The sequence below is a fragment of the Cydia pomonella genome, chromosome 18, assembly GCF_033807575.1.
Source record: "Cydia pomonella isolate Wapato2018A chromosome 18, ilCydPomo1, whole genome shotgun sequence".
Classification (NCBI taxonomy): Eukaryota; Metazoa; Arthropoda; class Insecta; order Lepidoptera; family Tortricidae; genus Cydia; species Cydia pomonella.
This window is the reverse complement of record NC_084720.1, coordinates 16227486-16255297: the sequence shown is the minus strand read 5'-3', so window position 1 is coordinate 16255297 and position 27812 is coordinate 16227486. Positions and strand designations below refer to the sequence as shown.

General features: G+C 36.7%; 1 protein-coding gene across 1 annotated transcript in view; it reads right to left on the bottom strand.

Moving 5' to 3' along the window:
- LOC133527938 (atrial natriuretic peptide receptor 1-like) overlaps positions 1 to 27812 on the bottom strand; it is a 34292-nt gene that overhangs the window by 1878 nt on the left and 4602 nt on the right. The window contains exons 2-8 of the mRNA XM_061865138.1: positions 9613 to 9771; positions 8759 to 8935; positions 8220 to 8376; positions 7736 to 7894; positions 7097 to 7280; positions 6509 to 6655; positions 5366 to 5558 (exon numbers count right to left, since the gene is read on the bottom strand). Of these exons, the coding sequence (XP_061721122.1) occupies positions 5366 to 5558; positions 6509 to 6655; positions 7097 to 7280; positions 7736 to 7894; positions 8220 to 8376; positions 8759 to 8935; positions 9613 to 9771 (1176 nt within the window). The remainder of the gene's footprint in view (positions 1 to 5365; positions 5559 to 6508; positions 6656 to 7096; positions 7281 to 7735; positions 7895 to 8219; positions 8377 to 8758; positions 8936 to 9612; positions 9772 to 27812) is intronic.

Below are 27812 nucleotides of genomic sequence, written 5' to 3'. Positions count from 1 at the left end.
TATTTACGTTTATTATTATTGCACTTCAAGAAAATATTTATAAGGATAAGTTTGTCTTTAGCTTTTAGGACACAAGCTGGCAAATATATGGATCACAGTAAAAGTAACTATTAGTGCTTCTCTCAAAACTACTTACTAACTACAATGACGTTTTCAATGTAATTTGACAAAAAAATAATTAAATGTTATGCACCTTTACATAACTATTGTAGAGGGAGAGTACATAACTATGGTATTCACTAAATAATAAGGTTAATATCCCACATATTACTTATATAAATACTTCCGACTGCCAGAAAAAGTCTGTAGTCTATGTTTCTTTGGATTTGGCATATCTAACATTGTTTTTAGGGCCACGCGCATTTTGAGCGTCAGCGTCAAGTCAGCGCTATGGAAAATGGCGTCGCTGCACAGTTGCGTCAACGTTGCGTCGAGCAGCAGCCATAGAGTTGACTAGACGCTGACGCTCGGAAGACGCTAATAGTGTGGGGTAGCTGTAATGATTGCAGCGAGCGCCTTTTGCGTTCAGCTATACTCGTTTATCCTCATTTTGCATGGACTGTATGCATGTCACATTTGATATTATTTACAAATCACACATCACTACACCTTACGAAACAAAGTCCCCCGCCGCGTCTGTCTGTATGTTTGTGATAAACTCAAAAACCACTGAACAGATATTCACACTGCTTTCACTTATCAATGGAGTAAATCTTATGGTTTGGGTGTATAATTTGTTGTTTTATGTAGCCTGTGCGAGGCCGGGGCGGGTCGCTAGTATTAAATATAACATAAATATTATATGTGACATTATCTATGAAAAGGGACCTTATCGTCGATGGCGCTTATGCCGCACTACGTAGCGCGGCGTTGTTTATAATATGGGAGCATCGTTGATAATGGCGTAAGCGCCACCGATAATAAGGTCCCATTTCATAGATAATGCCACATATGACAATCTTACACAAATCGACCAAGCCCCATAAGCTTAATAAGGCTTGTATTATTAGTACCTACTACCTAGTAGACTATCATCATCATCATCATCATATCAGCATTTTATCGCTCACTGCTGAGCATAGGCTTCCTTCGAGTACGCCACTTATCCCAGTCCTGAGCCAATCTCATCCAGAAGTGACCCGCAATCCGAATGTCGTCCACCCAACGAGCCAACGGACGCCAGGCACTTTTGTCTGAAAGCAGCCACTATTCCGTTAACATTTTGGCCCACCTGTCATCACTCTGCCTGGCAACAGTAAACGATAACATACATATTTATTTAAAATTTCTATTAAACAGAAATATTTCAAGTTAAAACTTGGTAATTAAATGCACATGTTGCACCTCAGTTACGTTTCGTGACTATTTGACCGTAACGACCCATTGACCTCATTTTATATTGGTTTATCGTGATCTGGGACAACAACGCAACTGATGAAATTATCTGAAATAAACTACAAAATTTTAAAATAACATTTCCATAACCTGAATTTTCACAAATGAATAAATATTTACAAAGTTGTACGACAAGCAAAGAAACTTGTTTGTTTTTAATAATTTTAATTGGACGACTTTTACTATATTTGTTATCGCATTGCTTTGTATTGGAAAAGTCGTTAAATAAGTATTAATAAATAAATGTTTGGGGATAATCTTACCCAGACCGACCTAGCCCCAAAGGCCCCAAACTAAACAAAGCTTGAACATAGGTACTAGGCGACGATAAACATAGTTATATGGATAAATCATATATACTTATATACATAGAAAATACCTATGACTCAGGAACAAATATCTGTGTTCATCGAATTTAACACGCATTTTTTTACAGAAGTAACTATTACCGGTACATACCCATGATTCTTATAATAGTTATAATTTCACCTAATAATATAATAGAAGGTCATTAACCCATCCAAAATGGTTACACTTTAAACTAATACTACTAAGTAAATGTCCTATAATATTTATTTATTTATTATATGATTAATTTTCCATCCGGAACCTAAGTGCAAAATGACAAGGGTCACTTTTCTCTTCGGGTCTAATGTTATTAAGCACGTTTGAAAGTTTTGAGTTAGGATATCCTTGCCCAGGATTTAACTTCAGAAAGTGACAGGTTGTTATAAAACTGGCGAGGACCTGGCCGAACTAGCAAATTTTGCGATATTCAACCCACGGCGTCATTTTTATAACGATATGATAGCCTTCTGGTAGGTGGTAGCCATGTTACCTATTTCATTTTCATGAGTCAAATATCACCCCAGTTAAGTAGATAGGGTCAGCATCAATAGTAGCGGATGAAACAACGCGCCAAAAGTAACTAATATTCCGGATAACTTTTCCAAATATTGAAAAATCTCTAAAATAAACGTTCAAAAGTATATCTTTTAACGTCTTAATTGTTCTACATAGAGAACCACCACATTATGTTAAGCTGTTACAGAATGGTAGATACTTTTGAAACCTTGTTTGATCCGCTACTTTTGATGCTGACTGTACTAGGTACCAGCGCTATAGACGATTTCTATTTGACAACTGACAATAAGTTAACTTTCTCTTAACAACGGTAGAATTGAATTATATATAGGTACAGTCAGCGTCAAATACTTCGTAGCAGTCAAAGTAGCCAAATAGTTCGGTACACCATATATTTAGTATGGTGTACCGAACTATTTGGCCACTTTAACTGCTACGAAGTATTTGACGCTGAGTGTACATAATATTGTTTAGCAAACATTTTCGTTAATTGTTAGTATGTAGATAAGAGTGACTCGCGAAAGCTGGAGCAAAATTTATTCAAGATTTATTACAGTTCAGTATATATCACGCGCCAATTCTTATGAAACATTTTTTTTCTTAGGAAATCTTACAGCTAGAGTAACAACTAGTGTTGGTAGGAACTCGAATCTTTTGATTCTAAATTGAAGAACTCGACTTGTTTATACGAGACTCAGAGCTTTTAAAAACTTCTGAGTCTTTTAAGTCCCGACTCAAGTCCCTTATTCTAAGCTTATTAGTCTTTTTTAAGCGCAACTCAAAAGAACTCGAGTCTCCGAATAAAGACTCAGTCAACAATTTTATAGGTTTTACCTAAACAACAGTAAAGGAAATAGACGTTATTGTATGATTTATGTTATGAATATCCACCAATTTTACATGAAGACAAGGCATTTCGAAGTTATTTGTATAAGGGTTCCTTTTGTACCTTTTATTTCATAGACAATTATAAATTTGTAGTCAAGGTAGACGTTTTATAAACATAACGTTATATCACAGGGGAAGTTTGAACTTGCCGCACGTGCACCCTAGTCAAATATGAGAGCCGTTTCCATTTGCTTTTCAGCTGTAGTACCTATATTAAATTATGTAAAAGGGACTACGGAGTTCACCTTATGCACCATGGGCTAATTAAACCCGACATTTTAACCACGCATTTCTCCTAGGTCATAAGGAGCAAAAAATTATGAGTTTTAGCCAAATTTCGGTTTCTGAACATGCCACATTTATTTATTTTTACAACTTGGTGAATAAAAATCATTACAATGAATAAGTTTTTTTTTCATTTACAGATAAAAATTGCGACTATACTTTAAAACTAGATGTCTGTCAGTAGGTATGTCCAAAACCAAATTACATAGAGTCACAGCTAAAAAGTCGTTTTTCACTTAGTTATAACAGAAACAATTATTCACAAAAATTGTAATAATCTATAAAACAAGATCGATTTTAGGAAACTTTGTATGACATTTTAGTCTCTAAATGCAGTCAAGAATATTCCTTTAAACTCTGTCAGGTTTAATTGGTGTATATCGGGTATAGGTTGTAATTTTAAAATGAAAGACAGTAGGACATTCAATGACATTTTCACGTCAGCAGCTGGAACAAGGGTAATTTGCTGCTTAAAAACAGTGAGCAAAATCGCATTTTGCTCACTGAGTGAGACAAAATAACATTCAAGTGACCTTCATATTCAAATGTCATTTCAACGTGCGGGGTCTAATACAAGTTCGAAGTATTTGGATTCTATTGTCTTTGTCCCTTTCACGTCATTAGCAAAAAGAAAAAGACAAAAAAAGTGCATACGTAATTCAACGATATATTGACGGTTTATAATAGACCCTCGAAATAAGTCAGACCGCATCGTTCCAAAACACCCTACGAGTTTTCATTCGTAATAATTAATTAATGAAATAAAAGTTTAAAATTTAACAAAAATACCATATTTTACGTATTTTATTATACAATTAAAACAATGTACTTATACAAATTTACGCAATTGTTACGCAGTAAATAATTCTACTTAACGACTTTTAACGATCTCTACTACAGTTGACAAATAGTAGTATCCGCAATTCGGACCGTATCTTACAAAGTTTTTTTTTTAACAAAAAAAAGTTGACGATTGAACTGTCAATTCATGTTCGTTAATTCATTATTTTCGTATCATTTTATTGAAATTTCTTTCGTTTTGTTTTACTGCGGTAATTAAAGTTAATTGTTAGAATACCTTCAGAAAACATGAGTGAAATAGTGATGAAGACGGATTACATTTTTTCAGGTTGTATTTTTTGATGGCTGACTGACGTGAAAAATTTTGTGTACTACACGAGATCAAAGTTATTTACATCTCGTGCGCTTTTGAGTCCCTTACTACGCTCAAGATTCTAAATTAGATTCACTCGCTACGCTCGTGAATCTATTATAGAATCTTTCGCTTGCACGGGACTCAAAACAAGCACTCGAAGAAATATCAAACTTTGCTCTCTTGTTGTACAAATAACTATTTTAAGTTTTGGCAGAAGCTTTTGTTATTACTAATGAAGTAAAAAACTAAAAGATCAACGCAGATTGTTCACAAAAGTTTTAAGCAGAAAGGACATAACAATTTGATCCAGAGAGAATATAAATAACATAGTGGCGCTTTGGAGTTCCCGTTTTCATAATTCACAATGACAAACGACGGCAAAAACACACCATAGACAACTTATCAAAGCAACATTATCCCGTATGCACCCTTAATAATCAGTTTTTATGACTGTTTTAATACAAACAATACAATTATAACAAACAACAGCTTAACGCTAGCTCGCTTTAAATTTTAGCATTTTGAACAAGTTACATGACTTTAGGTACACAAATTTCATGCAAAAGCTTTTTTATTGGGTAAAGGAAAGCATTTGTCCACAATTTCACCTGATGGTAACTGCCGATGCGGTCTAAGATGGAGCATGCTTACCTAAGAGATGTCTAATCAGTCTCGATTTGAACAGATCCAAGTTATAGTGTGCTGGGAATATATTAGCAGGCAGTGAGTTCCAGTCCTTAGCCGTTCGCCACCACATCCAGGGGCGGAAAAACTTACCTTATAAACATCATAAAATCCTATAATCCTGTCAAAAGTGCTGTACAGGTCGTTGAGCAGATCCACCACCTGCATCGGCGTGGAGGCGGCGCACAGCTCGGTGAAGCCGACTATGTCGCTGAAGTAGACTGTTACGCATTCGAAGCTCTCTGGTTGGACCACCTCGCCGGCCATCAGTTGTTGGGCTACTGGTCTGGATGAATAAATAAATTTAGTTTGGCCCAGTGTGGCTAACACCAGTTCGGCGCTAATATCAACGCTATCGAGAACGCAACTAACTTTCTATGCATCTCGCTCGTACTCGCATATAAGTGTGAGAGAGATGTATAAAAAGTAAATTACGTTCTCGATAGCGTATATGTCAGTTTTGACACTGTCAGTGACTCATGGTACGGGTACTGGACTGTCTCATTTCCAACATAGACAAAAAGATAATCATACTGGCTTTGTCTTACGCTAGTATTAGCACCCAAAAAATAGGGATGAGTATAATCGTCCTAGTCATTACTAACTGACAAGTTGTGTTTGCCACAACAGTAAACAGCAGTAAAGTTATTTCTTTACTGTCAATGGTCTAGTAGCAATCATACCCATGATACCAAATCGGTATGTAATTTTTTACAACCTGTAATTATATATGTGACAGTCTTTGAAAATAAAAAAATGAAGAAGTTCACAAAAAACATTTTATGTTCTCGCGAGCAAGTTAAGTCTCAAATAAATTTGAGACTTAAGGACTTCGTAAGTCTTCGTGGCTCGAGAGCCTTCAAGTCGATTTCCTGCTACACTATATTTTTCAGTCTTTATACCTCCGGTTTTCACTCGATGTTAGCTCTGACCTGTTTACACTAGTCTTCTAGCTTTTCATATGCCTTCTTAAAGGCAAATGTAAAAAAATAAAAACATGACATTTTTAAGGTCAATGTGGAAAAGACTGTCTATAAGGGAAGACCGTCTATAAGCTTACAGAAAGCCGGTAGAGCAGATGGAGTGAAGTTCCTTGTTTCTGACTGTGTCTGAGAGACGTATGTATACAAATATAAGAGTTCTTGCTCTGTGAGTCTTCCCAGAAAAGCATTTTATACGCCGGTCTTCACTCTATTTTCCTTAATGTTTTTTAAAGATTTCTTTCTGAATTCTTACCTTGGTAATACTTGGTAGAGCAGTTCCTCGGAGCGCCTTTTCTCCAACGACAATTGTTCAGTCTTCTCTTCCACGAGTGACTCCAAGTTGTTAGCGTACTGCTCCATTCGGCTCAGGAGATCGTCCATCAGGTTGTCGCAGTAGCCCCTAATAAAACCGGTTTTTGTTGTGATACCTACGTATTACGCAGATACATACTTTACAAGTGACAGAAAATACAAAGTAACCTCCAACCAAAAGCCTAAACTGAAAATCCTCCAACCCAAAGCACGAATGCTTGTGTCAAAGAATATGAAATTAAGGATGATGTTGCTGGTGGTCATTGATCTAGTAAGTATTTGATTGTTTAACAATAGGATTCGGTGTCCGAGACTGTCTTAATATGGAAAGTCGATTACTAGAACCACTACAAATATATATGACGTTAATAGTCAAAATCACTTTACAATAACAGTGCATGACGAGGTCAGTTTTAGCTCGTAGTAAGGTCCTATTAAAAAAACAAAGACGGCGATTAGAATATAGATAAGTAAATGTTGTTTAATTAACCCTGTTTCTCCTCTCCTCATTAGGAATTTAGTAACTTACTTTATATGATTAGCATTGATGAAATCAAAAGTCGGCCTGTCATCGGGCGCCTCGGCCCAGCAACTCGCAGCCAAGTCCATCAAATCTGAGGCAGTGTTTGCCCCGGGTCCGGCACCCGCCTCGTTGGCTATAACAATAGGCCGGAACGGGGGTGATTCGCGGCCGCACACACGCGAGACAATCTCTAAGGATTGAAAAAGAAAAAGTAAGTGTGTGCATTGCATATGTAAGTTCTTAAAATTATTGGGTATAACTTTTACATTTCAGCAGTAGAAAAGAACTGAACAATATGGCTTCTTTAGCCCTATCAGTAAAGAACCTGCCTGTGAAGCTAGCAGTCCTGGATTCTAATAATCACGAGTGTCATTCCTGGGGCCTAGCCAAGATATCAATTGTTTGCAGAACGAAACCTAATGTATCGTTTCGTTTCGGTTTCTGCAAACCGTTGCCCCATGGGATGGCTCGGTACTCGAATCGAGAGTCAGCTCTGTGGTGTCATATCTTCACTTCAGCCTATGAATTCAAAAAACCTAACCTGGATAAGCTGAGAGATAGAATATTACAAATTACTTCCTCAAAGGAAGACCAAGGCAGTTTTAGAACATAAATCAGGAAGGAAGTAAAGGGAATAAACAATACCTCTGTTAGTCATGGCGGTAGTGTAGTGATGGAAAGGGCCGGCGCGCAGCACAATCTCCTCTAAGATGATCCCAAAACTGTAGACATCCCCCTTGAGAGATGCTGCCGCTCCAGGGTAGACGCTGGCCGCTACTAACTCCGGAGCCGTCCAAAGCAGTTCTAGTCCATAAAATAACTATTGTAGCTTTCACGGTATTAAATCAATACTCTCAGATTTTAATCTCGTAAAGCTCAAGATCGGTTATTCTGAATAATCTGAATTTAGAATCCGATTTCATAATATGATTGTTGCATTGAGGGCAGGTTGATGTTTAGGATTCTCATAAATTAAAATTTCTTCTAACTGATGAGGGTTAATATGATACCATGATCATTGGCGAAGGACCAAGTATTATTTTTAATAAAATTCGACTGGATCCCAATCTCTTGGTTCAGGTCGTAGTCAGACGTAGTATGTGATATAAGGAGCCAAACTTCCACTTACTATAATAATAAGTGTCATCCTTGATGAGATCAGTAGGTGTGCAGAGCGTGTTGGGGCCGTAGTCAGATATCTTTAACACGAAGCGGCCATCAATGAGGCAGTTGGAGGAGCGAAGCTTGCCGTGCGCACCCAGCCCGCCGTGGAGATAGCACATGCCCTTGTTAAAAAAATTTATAAATGTGTGGTAAAATTTCTGATTGCAAGACATAAAAAGTACATATGGAGTCTATCTTTATTTTTTTTCTCTTGGAAGGGATTTCTCTGTTAGTGCCTCTATACCCTGTCAGTCAGGTCAGGATCAGTCCAACTGGTGTACGCAAACTCCAAGGGATGCTCCAGGAATTGTAAAGAGTTCTCAAAAAGGTGGCGTAACGGCACTCTGCGCGGGATAAAAAAAAGTTTTGAAAATATCTTGAGGTTCGTCTGACGTTATAAATTTCAGGAACGTTTGAGAATTAACTTTAATTGAAACACTTTTTATGAAACCGTGTCTTTATCACCGGGTCAGATCAAATTCCTTAACATCCACACAAGTTTACCTGGACAATATCATGAACCAACGAGGTCCTGAAGTTCCAATCTAGCTGGATTTCTTCGTTGGAGAGGACGTCTTTCAAAGAGCCCTTCGGGCAGTACTCTGTCAGGACGAACACGAGCGGGCAGTCGACGCACGCGCCAATGAAACGGGCTGTGTTCTCGTGCGACACGTTCCTCGCCTGAAAACAATGAGAATTTAGACAACTTTATCATTAAACTAAAATTTAAAGTAGGTAGGTCATATAAAGTTAGCAGAAAAACTAGCAAAGGCGAGTGAGATGTCCAAAAATTTTAGAGAAGATTTTTTTGTTTCTTGTTCTGCTCAAGTACTCACTATAAAAAAAATACTAACTGATCAGTGCGCCCCTATTAAATTTATAAATGTTGCAGTAGGCTTGTGGAGTTCTCTAATTAAATGATCTCAGACTCCGACTTTAAGGTTTATTACGACTTATGTAGAAAAGTGCCTAATGCTACCAATACAAAACCACGTTATATAAATAGTAAATACTCCATTTTATGAATTCTGGTAAAAAAATCCTGTTTTAGAACTACAGGGTGCGTAGCCCACGTGACAATGATTGGTACGTTGGCTAAGCACCAGATGTGCAAGTTGCAGAAAATTTCAAAAAAGTTAGAAAAGTTCTGGAATATTTCAGGAAAATTCAACAGGAAACAAAGGAAACTTTAATTCCGGAAATGGAAAATTTTGATTCCTATACGAAAATATGAAATGTTACTGAAATTTCTCCAATTGGAAATTGCGCAACTTTGGAATCTTTCCGACGACACATCGGTATTAATTATTTACCTTATTATGTTATTTAATTAGAAAAGAAATATACGAGAAACTCACCTGTCTGATCTCCCACATAAGCTTCTTGTTCAGGTCCAGTTTCTTCCTGTGGATCTTCTTGACGGCGACTCTGTTCCCCTTGTACAGCCCCACGGTGAACGCAGATAGAGTGAAGGCAGGCGTTCCTACTGCTCCGCGGGTACTCCAACCCAAGGACAGCTGGGGGCAATGTATATAATTATTATATATATGTCCCTGTGTGATGTTTTGACGGTAGTCGCATTTTAACCAATATGTAGGATAGGTTGGTTAGGTTGCTTCAGATGCACGTAGAGCAAACTGTCCAGAAATAGGAGCCCCTCGACTCAGGGACCGTGACAATGATTTTTATATTTCACTATCTGCCTAGAAATATCACAATCGGCCGCCGACATTTAAAAGGGATCAGTGAAACAAAAATCTCATAGGAACTCTTGAAATTCCCATCAATGATAGTAGAATGAGTCAAGAAAAGCAGCGATTGAAGTTCTTATTAAACACCAGATAATTTATTATTATTTTATTTTTTATTTAAAATATGTTTACATGAAATTACAGAAATCTAATGCGTCATGCAACTAAGATTATACAACAGCCCATAATAAAAGAAAATACTCGTACAATAACAGTGTACACAAAAAAAAACAATGTTACATTACACTCGAGGGCCTGGCATCCATCACCTCACAGAACCTCAAACATTCATTAATCAATCAGATCGCACTCCGGTGTCTTTCCCATCACGGAATAATGGTGTCCGGATCTTTAGGAGGCGTGCGCAGAGCCGAAGCCAACACGTAGAGCCCTTTTGACACTTTAATGAAATGTAAGGGGTACACCGAGCGGATGTTGCCCTTGCCCGTGTCACGGGACGCACGCAGAGGCAGCACCCGCCATCCGGGTGTAAGAACTATTGAGAGTTGATAAACTAGGTTAATTGGGTGAAAGCGATAAACTAAGTACTGAGCTATGGGATAAAAAACCGGACACCTGCTTAATTTTTTTATTTTTTTATTTTTTATTATAGGACATTATTACACAAATTAACTAAGTCCCACAGTAAGCTCAATAAGGCTTGTGTTGAGGGTACTTAGACAACGATATATATAATATATAAATATTTATAAATACTTAAATACATAGAAAACACCTATGACTCCGGAACAAATATCCATGTTCATCACACGAATAAATGCCCTTACCAGGATTTGAACCCGGGACCATCGGCTTCGTAGGCAGGGTCACTACCCACTAGGCCAGACCGGTCGTCAAATTATTATTTCTTATATGTAAGCTCTTCGTTTTAGTATTCAAATGTCGCTCTTTAAATTATGATTAAACACGACATGTTAACTTGAATATCTGACATTAATTTGATACATAAAAAAATTATTTATTTACAATAACAATATACATAATGGATATATACAGATGATTACTATAACTAGCTTATATCTAAAATAGGCCCTTCAAATACAAATACAAATACAAATATCTTTATTTCGCTTTAAAATGTGGTACAAAAGATGTTTAAAATATATAGTAGTCACACACATTCCACCAGAAACTGGCATGCAAAATTATTATAAAAGTACCTAAATATTATATAAAAAAAACATGCAACTTACTTAGTACTAGTACTTAATAGAGTACGTAAATCACATATATAATTACTTATTAGAGAACTTAAATCTAATATTCTAATGCACTTAAATGTAACGTATTCCTAAAATGTCAAAATTATCAAAATTACAATTATATTATATTACTAATATGTCATAACTACAATACAGATTCAATAACTAATTATACCATTAAGTGTCAAGTATGATGTCTAACTAAAGTAATCGAAATATTCTTCAACAGAGTAAAAACATTCTTGAATGAGCCAGTTCTTAAGTCTACGCTTAAATAAATTAATAGGCAAATCTTTAATGTCATCATGTAGGCGATTAAAAATGTCAATAGACTTACAGTAAGCGTTATTGCTGTACAATTGTGTCTTACGGCCAGGACCAGCAAGGCGATTTGGGTACCTTGTAGGAAAGTTGCATATGTCTTTGAATTTTTTGAAGAGTTCTGGGTGATTCTTGACGAATAAGCAAACTTCATATATATAAATACATGGCACAGTCAATAAATTCAGGTCCCTAAATAGCGGCCTACAAGATGTTAAGACGTCTACGTTACAGATCGCCCTGACGCACTGTTTTTGTGCTAAAAGAGCGCGTCTTGCATGGCTTGAATTTCCCCAGAGGAGAACGCCGTATCTGAGCAGTGAGCAAACATAGCCATGATAAGCCTGTATTGCGGTCTGCTTAGTGCTAATCTTACCCAATTTCCAAAGTGCATAAGCAAACGAGTTAATTCTACTGCATAATTTATTAATATGCTCACCCCAAGAACATTTGTCATCTAAGCAAATACCTAGAAACATTGTTTGACTTGATTCCGCTATCATCTGATCGGCGAAAGTTACAGTTAGTTGTTGTTTTTTGCCATTTCTGTTTATAAACTGAACAAATGTGGTTTTCGATATATTTACTTGAAGATTGTTCCTATGCAACCAGTTTATTACATCAGCGATTGTTTTATTTATGTCACTATTGTAGATTTTATCATCAATACATGGTATGACGACCGATAGGTCGTCCGCAAAGAGTATGCATTCAAAATTTATCGCATTCGGTAGGTCGTTGATGTACAGTAAAAAGAGCAGAGGACCCAGGATACTCCCCTGCGGTACGCCGACCTTGTTTACTCTCGTGGAAGACCTGAAAGCCTCAATGGTGTTGACAGAGTTAATTTGAGATATTTCCACAAATTGAGTCCTCGAGCGTAAATAATCTCGGAGCCATTCACTAACTACACCTCTGATACCGTAGAGCTCGCATTTAGCCAGGAGTGTCTTGTGGCACACAAAATCAAAAGCTCGAGTCATGTCGAAGAAAATTGTTGTTACTGGCAAGCTCTGGTTCAAGTAACCTAAAATCTTGTTTGTCAGTGTAAAGGCAGCTAGTGAGGTTGATTTGCCTTTTTGGAATCCAAATTGTTCCGATTTCAATACATTAAACTTATTTAAAAATGTCAATAGACGTTCGTGAAACGCCTTCTCAAATATTTTCGAGATAATAGGTACTAGCGAAATGGGTCGGTAGTTTTCTACGCATTCTTTGCTACCTTTTTTGTGAAGCGGTTTAACAAGAGAAAGTTTTAAAGGCTCCGGGAATACTCCACTAGTGAATGACAAATTTACTAGGTAGCTTATGACTGTAGCAATACTTTGTTTACACCATTTTAATATTTTAGTTTGAATTTCATCATAGCCTACTGAGTTAGTAGGGTTTAGAGTGTCAATAAATTTGCGGATTTCATATTCATCTGTCGGTGATAAGAACATATTAGCATTATTACAATTGATTAGTGAGATGTCAGGCTTTGGTTCAGGATTATTATTTACATTAGTCAGATTTATATAAAAGTCATTAAAGGTATTTGCAATGTCAGTTGGATTTGAGATAGAATCACCTTCGACGACCAGTTTCTCAATGTTTGTCCCACCTACGTTGTTAGTGGTTATGTTTTTAATTACATCCCATGTTGCCTTACAGATGTTCTTGGATCTATGTATATGTTTCATATTCGCAAGTTTTTGAGCTTGGTTTATGCAACGCTTGAGAAGTTTAGAGTAATTATTAAATTTAATTTTACTTGGCAAAACGCTTGCATGGTTTTTTGGTGTTCTGTAATAGCTGAAGCGCAGTCTTCTTTTTGTTTTAACAGAATTTTTAATACCTCTTGTAAACCACGCACTATTTTTAGGTTTTACTATAAATTTTACTTTGTTAACTGGGAAACATAATTTATAAAATAGTATAATCGTATCATAAAACCTATTGAATGCCACTGTCACATCACCTTCAGCGTACACGTCTGACCATGACAAACTACTAAGGCATTCGTTGAATTTTGCAATATTATCCAAACTGTAGTCTCTTTTATAGTGATACAAATTCAAGCGTGGTTTTTGTATATTATGGACACTGAACGTTAGGGTCTGGGCAGTTTCATGATCCGACAAGCCTAAGTCAAGGACTTCACCTCGAGCCTCCGAAATGTTTGATAATATTTGATCCAAGCATGAGTCTTTACGAGTGGGGCGTAGTATATGTAATACAAAATTATTGTTGTGAGCAATTCTCTTAAGTTCGGTTGAATTCTCTGTGGTCTTTAGTAGGTCTATGTTAAAGTCCCCAGCAATAATTATTTTATACTTTAATTTATGTTTTAACTTACTCATCAGAATTTCCAATTTATGTAGAAAAGATGATGAGGAAGCAGTTGGTGTTTTGTAAATACAAATCACTATAGACTTTATTGACGGTATTTCTATGCCACAGACTTCAAATACGTAGTTTTCAGAAAACTCTTTTACAAGTGACAGCTCTCGCGATTGAATATGACTCGCGCAAAGTATGCAAACGCCACCCCTCTTTTGGTGTGACCTAGAGTAAGACGCTGCCAGCCGGTAGCCAGGCAGGCGCAAATTCCCTTCATTACCCTGTCGAATGAATGTTTCAGTGAGGCATAACACGTCAAACTTCTTATTATTTTCATCCAATTCGTCTAGTGTCAATTCTAGTAATTCTATTTTGCTCATAAAGCCTGCTATATTTTGGTGAAGAATTGAAAATAAACTACTTTGAGGGACGAAAAAATGAGTTGTTTTTTTGTTGTGGTGTATTAGCTCGCTCACAGGTTTTCGGAAAGTGATCAGTAATGTATTTTTGTGTTAATCTTGTACTTTTTTGTTGTGTTAGTTGTGGTGTACTAGCTCGTTTACAGCTTTTTGGGAAGTAATCACTAATATACCTTTGTGTTAACCTTGTCCCATTGCTGTCGCTAACATTATGCGACGAGTATTTAAAATAATAAGGAATAGTACCTTTGTTGCACCGCTCCTCCGCACATGATGCATGAGCCTCTGTATTCGGGTTACAGTTCCTAGTTTGCTTTAAATTGTTGTAACTCAAATATTTATTCGAATAATCCCGAAAGTCAATGAGAAAGTTAATTTTTGAACATAACTTATACTTAAAGTTTATATTATAGGTTAGGTCTGAGACGTCCAAAAACGTACAGTTTTGAAAATGTTTGCAAAGCGATTTCACTGTGTTATTCAGTGTGCATTCATTTAAATGTATACTCTTTTTCACACCGGTAACAATAATAAAGGCTTTAGGGCGCATTTTTATGAACCCGCTGAGCTCTGCAAGTAATGCTAATGGGTTACAATCACATTCACCTATATTTATAATTATAACATCATTACAGTTAGCACTTAAAGTTTCTGGTGATTTCAATATCTCTTCACAATGCGCGTCAGGTTTAATAGTGGACGTTACCTCGTATTTTTGGTACGGTGTGTTCTGCCTTGACTTCAATAGTGTGATCGCAAGTCCTTTGCTTTGTCCTCCACCAAGGATATATATTTTACAAGGCAAGTTTTCGGAGCTTTCCGTTATTTTTTGCCCGTTATCAGCGCTAGATGTAGCAGTGAGAGGTATAATTGGTGGACTTTGTGATGCTTGAAGAGACTTTTCTACTACAAGTTCTATTTTTTCACAGTTGAAACTCGTTTGCGAAGATTGCTGTTTGCTCTCACTACTTGTGGTTTTTAATGGTTTTGTGACTTTAGAGGTAGATTTACAGATTTCCTTTAACTGTTGGATTTGCCGGTTGCATTCGGAGAGCTGTTGATTTAGTTTATCGTTTTCAACTAAAAGTTTAGTACTATAACTATCGGCAAATTCAAGTTTTTCTTGCAGTTGCACTATTTTTACCTTTAACTCTTCAACTTCATTTTTATAATTAATGGTCAAATCTGGGCAACTTCTGTTGAGCGTGTCATTTCGAAGTATGGAGCTATCGAATTCTTCGTCGGTCAAAGAATCAAATGAATTATGCACAGGTACATTGTATTTTCTTACCGTAACGTTGTCTACAGAGTAGTTGAGCTGTTGGGGCTCGATCGAGCTCTGAGGTAGGGGTGCTGGAGATGTTTCTTTTGGCTTTACTTCTAGTTTTTTTATGTCTTGTTTTGAAGATATAGGTTTGGTGACCTTTTTTTTCGTAATGATAGGTGTACTTGCTTTCTTTGGTTGGTCTTTCTGTTTACGACATTTAGAACAACTCCATGATGCTCTGCGTTCCTTATCCATCAAGTCGTAAAGTTTTTCTGAGTGTGTACAATTAAGGTCATAAGATCGTCCACACAGCGAACATGTCAGAAAATGTTTATCTAGAATGATCTTCTTACAATGAGCGCATGCTAGTTTTGGTGCCATTTTCAATTAAATATGTCTTCTTAATCAATATGATTAACGCTATGACATGCAGCAAGCAATGTACCTCGAAGCAGCAGTGTAAAGCGTCCAGTCGCAACGATGTAACCGGCCTGCGCACGATGACTCACGCACCGCTGCCGCTGGCGCGCTGCGAGTTGTCGTAGGTCAGTTCCTCGACGGTTGCTTTATAAATTTTAAAATGATTTTCGCTATAGCGTCCAAACCACTTAGAGTTTATTTATAAATTAAACACCGTTTTAAAGGTCACTTTCACAGCTACAGAACGGTGTATAGCACAGTACGTAACAAACACTTTAAACATTTTTTAAACGAATAAAACGACAGGAGAAAGATTTAACACTGTTGTTCGCGCAGTAGCGACCACAGATCCCTTGAGGCATTGTACCAAGGATGTTGGCGGCATTTCCTCGTTGTATCGCAATACTGATACGTTATGCGAGGAAGCCGCCAGCTCTTCGGTCACCAGTTACGTCAACCATATTAGAGTATAAATTAAAAGGTAACTATCTGTCTCTGTAAACTATTAGATGTAGGTTACTCCGTAAACGTCGTTTTAGTTCTTAAAAGTTCCGCTGTGTGGCGCCTCTATCAATGCAAAATATGTAACTTAAAACTTACGTGTAGAAAGAAAAATAAAACTAAAGTTTAATAGAATTCTCATAGTTTAATTAATAAAAGCCTGGCCCCAATAGGTTATGAGGCCCAGGCACGCTACTGCGCGTAGGAATAAACTGTGAAGAGCAGAAATAAGTGTGCGATTATTGTGATTCGCGTGGATTTGCATAAAAGATGGAAGTCACTAATGCAATGCGTGTAGAGAAATTTGATGGTCGAAATTTCCGCCAGTGGAAGTTTCAAATAAATTGTGCCTTGAAAGCTAAGGGTTTGGATATTACAAAATTAAAACCCGAACAAGAGACGGCGGCGCAAACTGCACAATGGTTAAAAGAAGATGGCATGGCTATGTTCATCATAACCTCGTCTATGGATTTAAACCAAATCTCCTTGATTGAAAATTGTGGAACTGCTAAGGAGATTATGGATAAATTGGAGTCGATTTATGAACAGAAGTCTGAGTATAACAAAATGATGGTACATGAAAAGTTTTACCAATATAAAATGTCATCGACCGACAGCATCGCTCAACATATTTCGAAGGTCGAAAATATGGCAAAGCAGTTAAAAGAAAGTGGAGAAAATATAAGTGACATGGCCATAATGACTAAAATATTGTCGACCCTGCCATCTAGTTACCGTTCTCTTCGGCAAGCTTGGTTATCTTTGGATTCGTCTAAGCAAACACTACACAATTTGACTTCAAGATTGTTAGACGAAGAAGCAACTTTGACTACAGAGGAAGAAAGTGAATCCGCATTAATGGTGTCAAAGAAGCCTGGTGCACAACATAAACAAAATAACAATAATAATAGTAAAGGCGGTTCCTCCAGTCATACACATAGATTTGTTTGTTATAATTGCAACAAACGAGGTCATTTTGCGAGGGATTGTAGAGCGCCCAAGAAATCTGTTCGCAAGAACCAAGAGCAATCAGACATGTTAGCATTCAGCGCTGAGAATAGTTCCTCGTATACAAATGGTGATAATGTATGGTTCTTGGACTCGGGAGCGAGTATGCACATGACTTTCAGAAGAGAATACTTCTATGATTTGGAGGATTATCAGAGTGGAGATGACAAAAGAACTGTCAAATTGGGAAATAAACAAGACATTTTAGTTCGTGGAAAAGGCTCCATACTGATAAATAAATTAGTGAATGGTCAATGGGAGCAAAGTATATTAAAAGATGTACTGTATGTGCCTGACTTGCGAAGAAATTTGTTCTCGGAGGGTGCAGTAACTAGAAAAGGTTATGTGATTACTAAGGATAATAAAAGAGCCCTTCTAATTAAAAATAATGCTGTGGTGATGTGTGCCGAGTTAAAAGACAATAATCTGTATCAGTTGAACATTAAAACTGTTATACAAGAAACCTGTAATGTGGTAACAGACATTAAAATTTGGCATGAGAGGCTCGGACATGTTAATACTAAAGAAATACAAAATATGAGCAAAAATGGTGCCATTCCTGTGGTATTGACTGGTAGTGATACTTTTATGTGTGAAGCATGTCAATATGGCAAGCAGTCCAGGCTGCCATTCAATAAATCTCATAGAGGTCCAACACAACCTGGAGATATTGTTTATAGTGACGTCTGTGGCCCTATAGAGGAACTATCTGTATCAGGAAAGAGATATTTTGTATTGTTTAAGGATGGAGCAACAAGCTATCGTCATATTTACTTCTTGAAACATAAAAATGAAGTGCTCGAATGTTTCATTAAATATAATGCTATTGTGAAGAACAGGTTTCTACATGATGTGCGCACTTTACACACCGATAATGGAGGTGAGTTTGTGAACCAAGAATTTAAGAAGTTTTTAGACAACAAAGGTATAAGCCATGAGTGTACAGCACCATACACAGCTCAGCAGAATGGGCGGGCTGAGAGAGAATTAAGGACGATCATGCAGTCAGCTAGATCTATGCTTTATGCTAAAGACATGCCTATGAACTTATGGGCAGAAGCTGTACATTGTGCAGTATATCTATTGAACAGAACTTCATCTAGCCAGACACCTAACATCTCACCCTATGAACTCTGGTTTGGAGACAAGCCAAGTCTGAAACACGTCAGAGTATTTGGCTCCGTGGGATATGTACATACACCAAAAGAGAAAAGGAAGAAACTAGATAGAAAGTGTATGAAGATGTTGCTGGTTGGATATGAGCAAGAAAACTACAGAATGTATGATCAAAATACAAGAAAAATTACAGTATCTAGAGATGTCAAATTTGAAGAAGGAGGTGTTCCTGAAAAACGACAACACTTTGCACAGATAAAATTAAGTGGTGATGAAATAATGATGGATGACGATATAGAGAATGATCAAGAACAAGGTGTCTCATCTCCACCGCAAAGAGAAAGTCAAGACGAATTGTCTTCCTATGATAGCATACAGAGTTCAAACACTGACTCTGATGACTCATATCAGCCTCCTAAGCGAATCATTATCAATGAAGAAGAAAGAAGCAATATAACACTTCGGTCTCATAAAAGAAATGAGAATAATTTAGAAGTAAATTTTACTGAACTGGAGATGCCAAAAACATATGAAGAAGCAATTACTGGTGTGAATCATCATAAATGGGAGGAAGCTATTAGAGAAGAGCTTCACTCCCATGAACATAACAATACATGGACTATAACTGACAGGACAGACAAAATACCCATCACAAGTAAATGGGTATTTAGCGTAAAGCGTGATAAGGATGGAGAAATAGAAAGATTCAAGGCTAGACTTTGTGCCCGAGGATTCACACAAGTTAAAGGTCTGGATTATAAAGAAACTTTCTCGCCTACAACCCGGTATGATTCCATTAGGTTACTTTTAAGTGTGGCAGCCAAAGAAGACCTAGAAATACAGCAGTTTGATGTGAAGACTGCCTTCTTGTATGGTGAGCTATCCGAAGAAATCTACATGGAGGTACCGGAAGGCATTGAAGTTGAGTCATCAAAAGTATGTAAGTTAAACAAATCTTTATATGGCCTTAAGCAGAGTTCTAGATGTTGGAATAAAAAGTTTTGTTCATTTTTGACTACATATGGATTTAAACCATGTCAGTCTGATAATTGTGTATTTGTGGGATATTTTAATAATATCAGAGTATTGCTAATTATTTATGTCGACGATGGGCTTTTACTGTCAAAAAGTAAGGATATTATATCCATGATTTTGAATGACTTAAAAAGTAATTTTGAAATCAAAACAGTAGATTGTAATTGTTTTGTTGGCATGGAGATAAATAAACAAAAAGGGTGTGTGTCTATATGTCAAAAACGTTATATAGAGAACTTAATAAATAAATTTAATATGACAGATGCTAAAAGCTGTAATACTCCTGCAGATGTAAATGTTCACTTATCGAAAGACATGAATGATGAAGTATGCATTGATTTCCCATACAGAGAAGCAGTGGGAGCGTTATTGTTTTTATCATCTGTGTCTAGACCTGACATTTCCTATGCAGTTAACCTTGTAAGCAGGTATGTCAGCAATCCAGGTACTATACATGTGAATGCTTTAAAGCGAATTATTCGCTATTTGAAAAGTACCAAAGAAATGTCAATTCGCTATTACAATAACAGTGAACTTGTAGGATATTCAGACTCTGACTTTGCTGGTGATGTAGATACGAGGAGATCAAATACCGGTTATTTATTTTTAATGAATGGTGGTCCTGTTACATGGGCTAGCAGGAAACAGAACACGGTGGCTATGTCAACAACCGAGTCAGAATTTATGGCTGCCAGTGATGCAGCTAAGGAAATTTTGTGGTTAAGACAGTTCTTAATTGATATAAATGAACCACAAGAATCTGTAATACTTAATATAGATAACCAGAGTGCAATTAAATTGATTAACAATCCGGTCTTCCATAAGCGAAGCAAACATATAGATGTGAGATACAATTTTATTAGGGAGAAAGTAGAAGGAAAAATTATAAATATTAAATATGTGGAAAGTTCATCTCAACTGGCCGATTTTCTCACTAAAGCTCTGCCTGTTGGCAAATTTAATTGCATTCGAGATCAGATATTATTTTAAGTTCTGATTTGCTTTGTTTCAGTATCTTTTATGTATTGGTGGTGGTTATAGCAGAAGTTAATTGAAGTTAGCCTTATTAATTTAAGTGGGAGTATTAGAGTATAAATTAAAAGGTAACTATCTGTCTCTGTAAACTATTAGATGTAGGTTACTCCGTAAACGTCGTTTTAGTTCTTAAAAGTTCCGCTGTGTGGCGCCTCTATCAATGCAAAATATGTAACTTAAAACTTACGTGTAGAAAGAAAAATAAAACTAAAGTTTAATAGAATTCTCATAGTTTAATTAATAAAAGCCTGGCCCCAATAAACCAGACGTTTCGCGATTTCTCCAAAAAACTTGTGCGCGCTGGGACCCCATGGACTTAGAGTTTCAACGCCAAATGGTACAAAATGGTACTCTCTACCGAGGCTCTTATATTTATTACGTTTCAAAATTTCGGCGCTTTCCGCCGCTGCGCCCGCTTTTCTGATTCTCACACATCATGATATTTTTGGGTTCTTCCAACTCAGAATCACTAGCATAATCAGTCCTCGTGCTAAAAAAACCCGAAAATTTGTATTGAAATTTTAGTTTTACATTGAAATTTCTTTCACACTAAAATGTGACGTAATGGTATGGATATTTTAGGATATATTTTTTTAATGCTAGGGTGGAGAAGATTCTAAGTAGAATGAACCTAAGAAAGTCCAAATTTGTAAGTCAGATTTTCCGGCTTTTTTTAAAAAAAAAACGCTGTTTTGTTCTGAAATTAAAGCAATCCCTTACTGCCCAGCCTTTAAAAAAGTAGGTACTATTTTACAGTAGAATTAAAACATTTTTTTACGATACATTTAATTAAATTACAGTGAGTTACAAAATTGCATGGCCTTCTATTTATAACCATTATAAAAAGAAATGAGATATTTACCATGTTTGTTTATATTATTGATTTCCCGATATTTTGACACAACTAGAAGTTTCACACAATGCCTAGAGATAGAAAATTATTTATTTATTTTATTTATTGTCAATTTCATTCAACGGATCACATCATATCCAATTTATGTGTTTATGTATTGCATTGTTTTCTACCTAGTTGGTTATTAAATTCTGTTACTGCAATAATCTTTATCTACATAAAATATACCAACGAAAGTTTAATAAAGTATATATATTAAAATGAAGTACACAAAATCAGGAATTACATATGACAATATCATTCAAAATCGCCTCCTCTGGCTTTGACACAGGCCCTCAAACGACGAGGCCAGTCATCAATAGCGGCACGCACGATTGTCATGTCTAATTCCGTCACTGTCTTAACTATGGCCCGCTTGAGGGAGTTAAGATTTGTGTGGGGTTTAGCACAGGCTTTCTCCTCAATAACCTGCTATATGGCATAATCCAGGGGGTTAAGGTCCGGGCTGGAGGACGGCCAGTCTTCGTGGGCAATAAAGTCAAATTTGTTCCTTCGAAACCAGGCTTGAGTTGTTTTTGCTTTATGTGCAGGAGCTGAGTCCTGTTCAAAGATCCATGGCTGGTTTTGAAATAGGGTGTAGCTTAAGGGCTTCACTATTGGTTCGAGAACGGTTTCCAGTTTCCGGTTTTCACACCTTTTTCACAGAAATGAATCTGTGTTAGCCCTGAGTATGACACACTCAAAATCATGTTTGGCGGGTGCCCACATTTGTGCAACGCAATAGGGTTGTTTCCATCTACAAATCTTAGGGCATAATTGTATCCCAAATAATTCTTTTGGATTATAAGAACATGTTAAACTACTTTTAGGGGACCTGTAATGACCATATTTTTGTAAATATTGAATTTAAAATATCTTTTGGCACACGTCACGTGACCAAACTCGAAACGTCATTGAAGATTCTGATGACGTCACAACTCTCGGATTGACACTGTTGACAGTTAGGCGATTAACAACAAATGACAAATATCAGTTGACAGTTCGTATCTTCCACGTGTGTATGTAGTTATGTGTCAAACCATAAACTGTGACGTCACACAATTTTCAAAGAGCGTTTTGGGCGCGAAAGCATCTGTCAAAATATATTTTGTTAATTTAACATATTTAAAGCCGTTTTTAGTATAAAAGCTGAATTTTAAGGCAACTTTTAGTTAATACAGAAAGTAATACAAGCGTTTCAAAAAATTGGAATACGATTCTCTTTTAGGCCCCAATTCATTATAGATACGACGAGATAAGCGTTATGTGTGGTATATAATTATAGCTCACAAGTCCACCACATTATGTCCTTTTTTATTTTTTCGGTAGCATTTGTTTTAACGGAAATAAAGAGGTTGCAAATCGAGTACCCGAACTTCAGAACAGATATCATTTGATATTTACCAGTCGCTTTTCGGTGAAGGAAAACATCGTGAGGAAACTGGACTAATCCCAACAAGGCTTAGTTTTACCCTCTGGGTTGGAAGGTCAGATGGCAGTGGCTTTCGTAAAAACTAGTGCCTACGCCAAATCTTGGGATTAGTTGTCAAAGCGGACCCCAATAGCCGTGGCAATATGCTGGGACAACGCTAGGAAGAAAGAAAGAAATCGAGTAACAGAACTTAGTAACCAACTAGGTATAATAGTTATGATGTAAATGTCCATATCATGTTGGAGTCATATATGTATTAGCCAACTAATTATTCAAGATCAATACACTTAGCTCCCTTAGGTATTCGCCTAAGTACAATCTCGGGCAAAATTGAGTTTTATAAAAGTGAACTAGTTTCTAGGTCATATTTTCTATGAATTGGTCATTTTTGTAGACTCCAATTACAGTTACACTTTTCCTGGTTTTTCGCGGACCAGAATATCGATGATTTTTGTAACTTGATTTAGACGTTGCTATCATTTTCAATCCAAAAACACATCAAATCACAATTCAGAACATGCGGCAGCGTTGTTTTCTATCAAGTACCTGAAGCACCAGGGCGGCTACCGGGAAAATCGAAATTCGTCAATTTCGGGCATTTTTCTCTGTCACTCTAATTACGTCTTAGTGAGAGTAAAAGAGAGAGATCCCCGCAATTTGCGAATTTAGGTTTTCGCGGTAGGCCCCCAGGTCCTGTCAAGTTTCAGCAGTGTTGCCAGGTGAGCGGAAGAGAATTATCGTACTTGAGTGTCAATATTATTGTACCGTTGAAAAAAATATCGTACGCCAATCAAAAAGGCAGCCCCTAAAAATGTCTAGCAAAATAAGCTTAAATTTCCAATTAATAATAAAAAAAAGACAATTTTCGTCTAAATTGCGCAAAAAATCTGTTTATGTTTGTGTATTTTTGGGATAGACTCAAACGGTATACAGGAAATTGTGACATTTTAAACTTACACCAAGGAGCCGAACACCCAAAAGATACAAATTTTAGCCTATTTCTGAGAGAAAGTGTCATATTTTGCTTCAAATTACTAGACTTTTAAGGTGGCATCATCCAAGGGCTGAAATTATAGTACTTTAGTGTACGATAATGCTCTTTGGAACATTACGTCATACCGGGGCCCAAATTATCGTACATGTACGACAATTATCGTACGCCTGGTCACACTGAGTGTCAGTGTCGACAGAGTTAGCTAAAAACGCGTCAAACATCGCAACGTCGCGCCGATGGCCGTCCGAGGCGGGGTGGCAACGCCGCAATGTATTTGTACACGACATTTGTCACACACACATGAGTAAAATTTATAAAAATATAACGTTGATTATTGCATGATTTCTGTATGAAACAAAGTTTTTCTATTAATTTAGCGCAAATGAATATTCGAAAGTAGATAGATGCGCAACTATTTATGTAATAATATTGTGTAATTAATAAATAAATAGCGATTGTTTTTTGTATGAAAATCGAACCACCTTAACATCTAACAATCGTAAATAGGCTATAAATGCTTAGTAAAATAAACAGACCGGGTTGATTTTAAAGCCTACAAATACGTAAACTGTGAATGTTTTATGCAGTCATAAACAAGGAATGGGTAACCCATTACAAAATTTAACAGACCAAGGAAGACTGTTTAAGGCTGCCATTCCACTGAGGCGTAGATTAAAGGAGATGTGCAGGAATTAACCAATTGTTGGTTGAGAATACGTTTGTGCCATATCCATTTTTGAGTTAAATCGTTTTTTAGTGACTCTTATAATAACAAAAAATAATATGCTATAATTGACACAAATCGGTAAAAAAAATAAAACAAAAATGTTATGCCATATCCGCATTTTACTATAAGATAATAACTACACTCTGTTATCAGAAAATTATCACAAAAATTGTGGCATATCCAAACCTTTATAATTGTACGTTGAACATACTCGTACCTCATCAGAAACGGATATGGCAATAATAAAAATGTTTTTATTTCATGATTATCACTATATTCTAAATATTTGTATGGTACTATAAAAAAATAATAATATTTGCATAAATGATGAACAAGATGAATATTTCCTAAATATAAAACTTTTGGGAAAATATTTGTTGCTTCCTTTTGCTCTCCTGCAAAGCAATGCGAGTGGCGTATGGCACAGATGTGAAGACGAGATGAGGATCACAATACTATTGATTGATTCTCCTGCACACCTTTTCTCATCTCCTTCCATCTCCGTCTAACTGGAAAGCCAGCTTAATGCGCTGATATTGAGTACAACGTAGCCACATAATTTGGTACATTAACTGTCATACAATTTATAAATAAGTTTTTGGCAATAATTTCATTGCTGATACAAGCTTTTCAAATCATCATCATCAGATCAGCTCGATGGTACCATAATATTCAATGTGCCCGCTCTTCTTGAGCCAACTGGCATTATCAGGGATGATGGCAAGAGGCCTGATGAGTCCTTGGTTCCTTGGAGCTTGGGACGGATGTTAGTGTGGGATGCTACCTACGTAGACACACTGGCACCGTCCCACCTCCAACGGACTAATGTAATAGCGGGCGCAGCGGCGGAAAGCGCCGAAATTTTGAAACGTAATAAATATAAGAGCCTCGGTAGAGAGTACCATTTTGTACCTTTTGGCGTTGAAACTCTAGGTCCATGGGGTCCCAGCGCGCACAAGTTTTTTGGAGAAATCGCGAAACGTCTGGTTGACGTAACTGGTGACCGAAGAGCTGGCGGCTTCCTCGCACAACGTATCAGTATTGCGATACAACGAGGAAATGCCGCCAGCATCCTTGGTACAATGCCTCAAGGGCCTATTTTAGATATAAGCTAGTTATAGTAATCATCTGTATATATCCTTTATGTATATTGTTATTGTCAATAAATACAATTCCATATTGCATTGTCACTCAACTTACATATGTTCGCAAATTTTCAACTCAATCGGAAACCGGGTAGTGGCTCAAATTTTGCTTCCAAGATTTGACCGACATATACACACCTACATCATAGTCATCAATACATACTATACATGCTATAGGGCGAGTTCAATAAAAGCTGGGATGGGTAATTGTGTGAGATTTTATAATAAACTTCCAAACCATATTACTGAGTTACCAATTAATAAATTTAAGAATCATGTAAAGCGTAAACTTATTTCTAAAGCTTATTATACCACACAAGACTACATGAATGATAAAACAACGTGGGATTAATTGTGATTCGAAATGATTAATTATTTATTATATTTGAATAATGATGATGAAATGGATATTCCAATGCATGTATTTCCTTTGTTTTTATTATATTTGTTTGACATTTAGAATTTATTCTAGAAACAATCTAGACTAGTACTTTTTATACATTTTTTTTTGTATGACTATATTTTGTGAAAGTTTTAGTATTAAATTTGATCTATGAACCACACAAGACTACATGAATGATAAAACAACGTGGGATTAATTGTGATTCGAAATGATTAATTATTTATTATATTTGAATAATGATGATGAAATGGATATTCCAATGCATGTATTTCCTTTGTTTTTATTATATTTGTTTGACATTTAGAATTTATTCTAGAAACAATCTAGACTAGTACTTTTTATACATTTTTTTTTGTATGACTATATTTTGTGAAAGTTTTAGTATTAAATTTGATCTATGAATTATATTCATTAGTATTATATATGGAATAATATTTACAACATCAATAAATTGCTCTGATAATTAGATTAAGATAATTATATGTAATACTGTCTTACTATTCATAAGTGCTTGTTGCTAGGCCTACATGAATAAAGTATATTTGAATTGAATTGAACTGGTAAAACAACGAAATGTTATATCTCTTTGGATATGGCACAATTACCCTAAAAGTGACACTAATAGATATGGAATGAGGCCAAATCGCTATTATTTGCTTAGGACCCAAGACAATTAAATTATAAAGACAGTTAACATCATCCGTAAAGAATTGTAAAGGTATAATTTTCGTCAAAAATGAATTTTTCGTCCCTAAATTATACGAAAACTAGCGACCAGCCCCGGCTTCGCACGGGTTACAGAAATCCTTAACAAATTATACACCTAATATAGCTTCCTCAAAAATCACTCTATTGATAGGTGAAAACCGCATGAAAATCCGTATAGTAGTTTTTGAGTTTATAGTGAACATACACACATACAGACAGACGCGGCGGGGGACTTTGTTTTATAAGGTGTAGTGATGATGTATAACTTGCTCTAGTGGCTAAGAGCAGGCAGAAATACCTATAGCACAGATTGGACCTGGGGAGCCAACCCTTTCTCTACCTCATTTTGGGGGGTAGTCACGGCACGATCTCGTGGCTACCGAGCTAAATCAGCTTTGTTTGACCTAAGGAACAATCGGCATCGCCTGAGACAAAAGTGCATACTCACTGCACTTAATTATCCCAGTAAAAAGCGTTATATTCGTATTATGTCATTTAAAATATACGGGCTTACGCCTTCTGATCAACTACAAACTACAACAGCGCTGGACCAGCGAGAGGCCATGCAATGGTAGAGAGCTTGCACTAATGAATGGGCCACGTGTAGATGCGTACGCACCATCGCTGGCCTACGATCTTTGATATGCGGACGAAAAACCGACACCGTGGCCATCCCATCGCCATCCCGCCGCGCCATAAGCCATCCGACACCACTCCCCCTCTGCACGCTGGCCCATCTTAGTGGGCCAGTATGTGGGCCACCGTGTACAGGAGCCATGACAAGATATTTCTAAAGTGATTAGCATTCTTCACCATTTATTCGTCTCTCTGTAGAACAA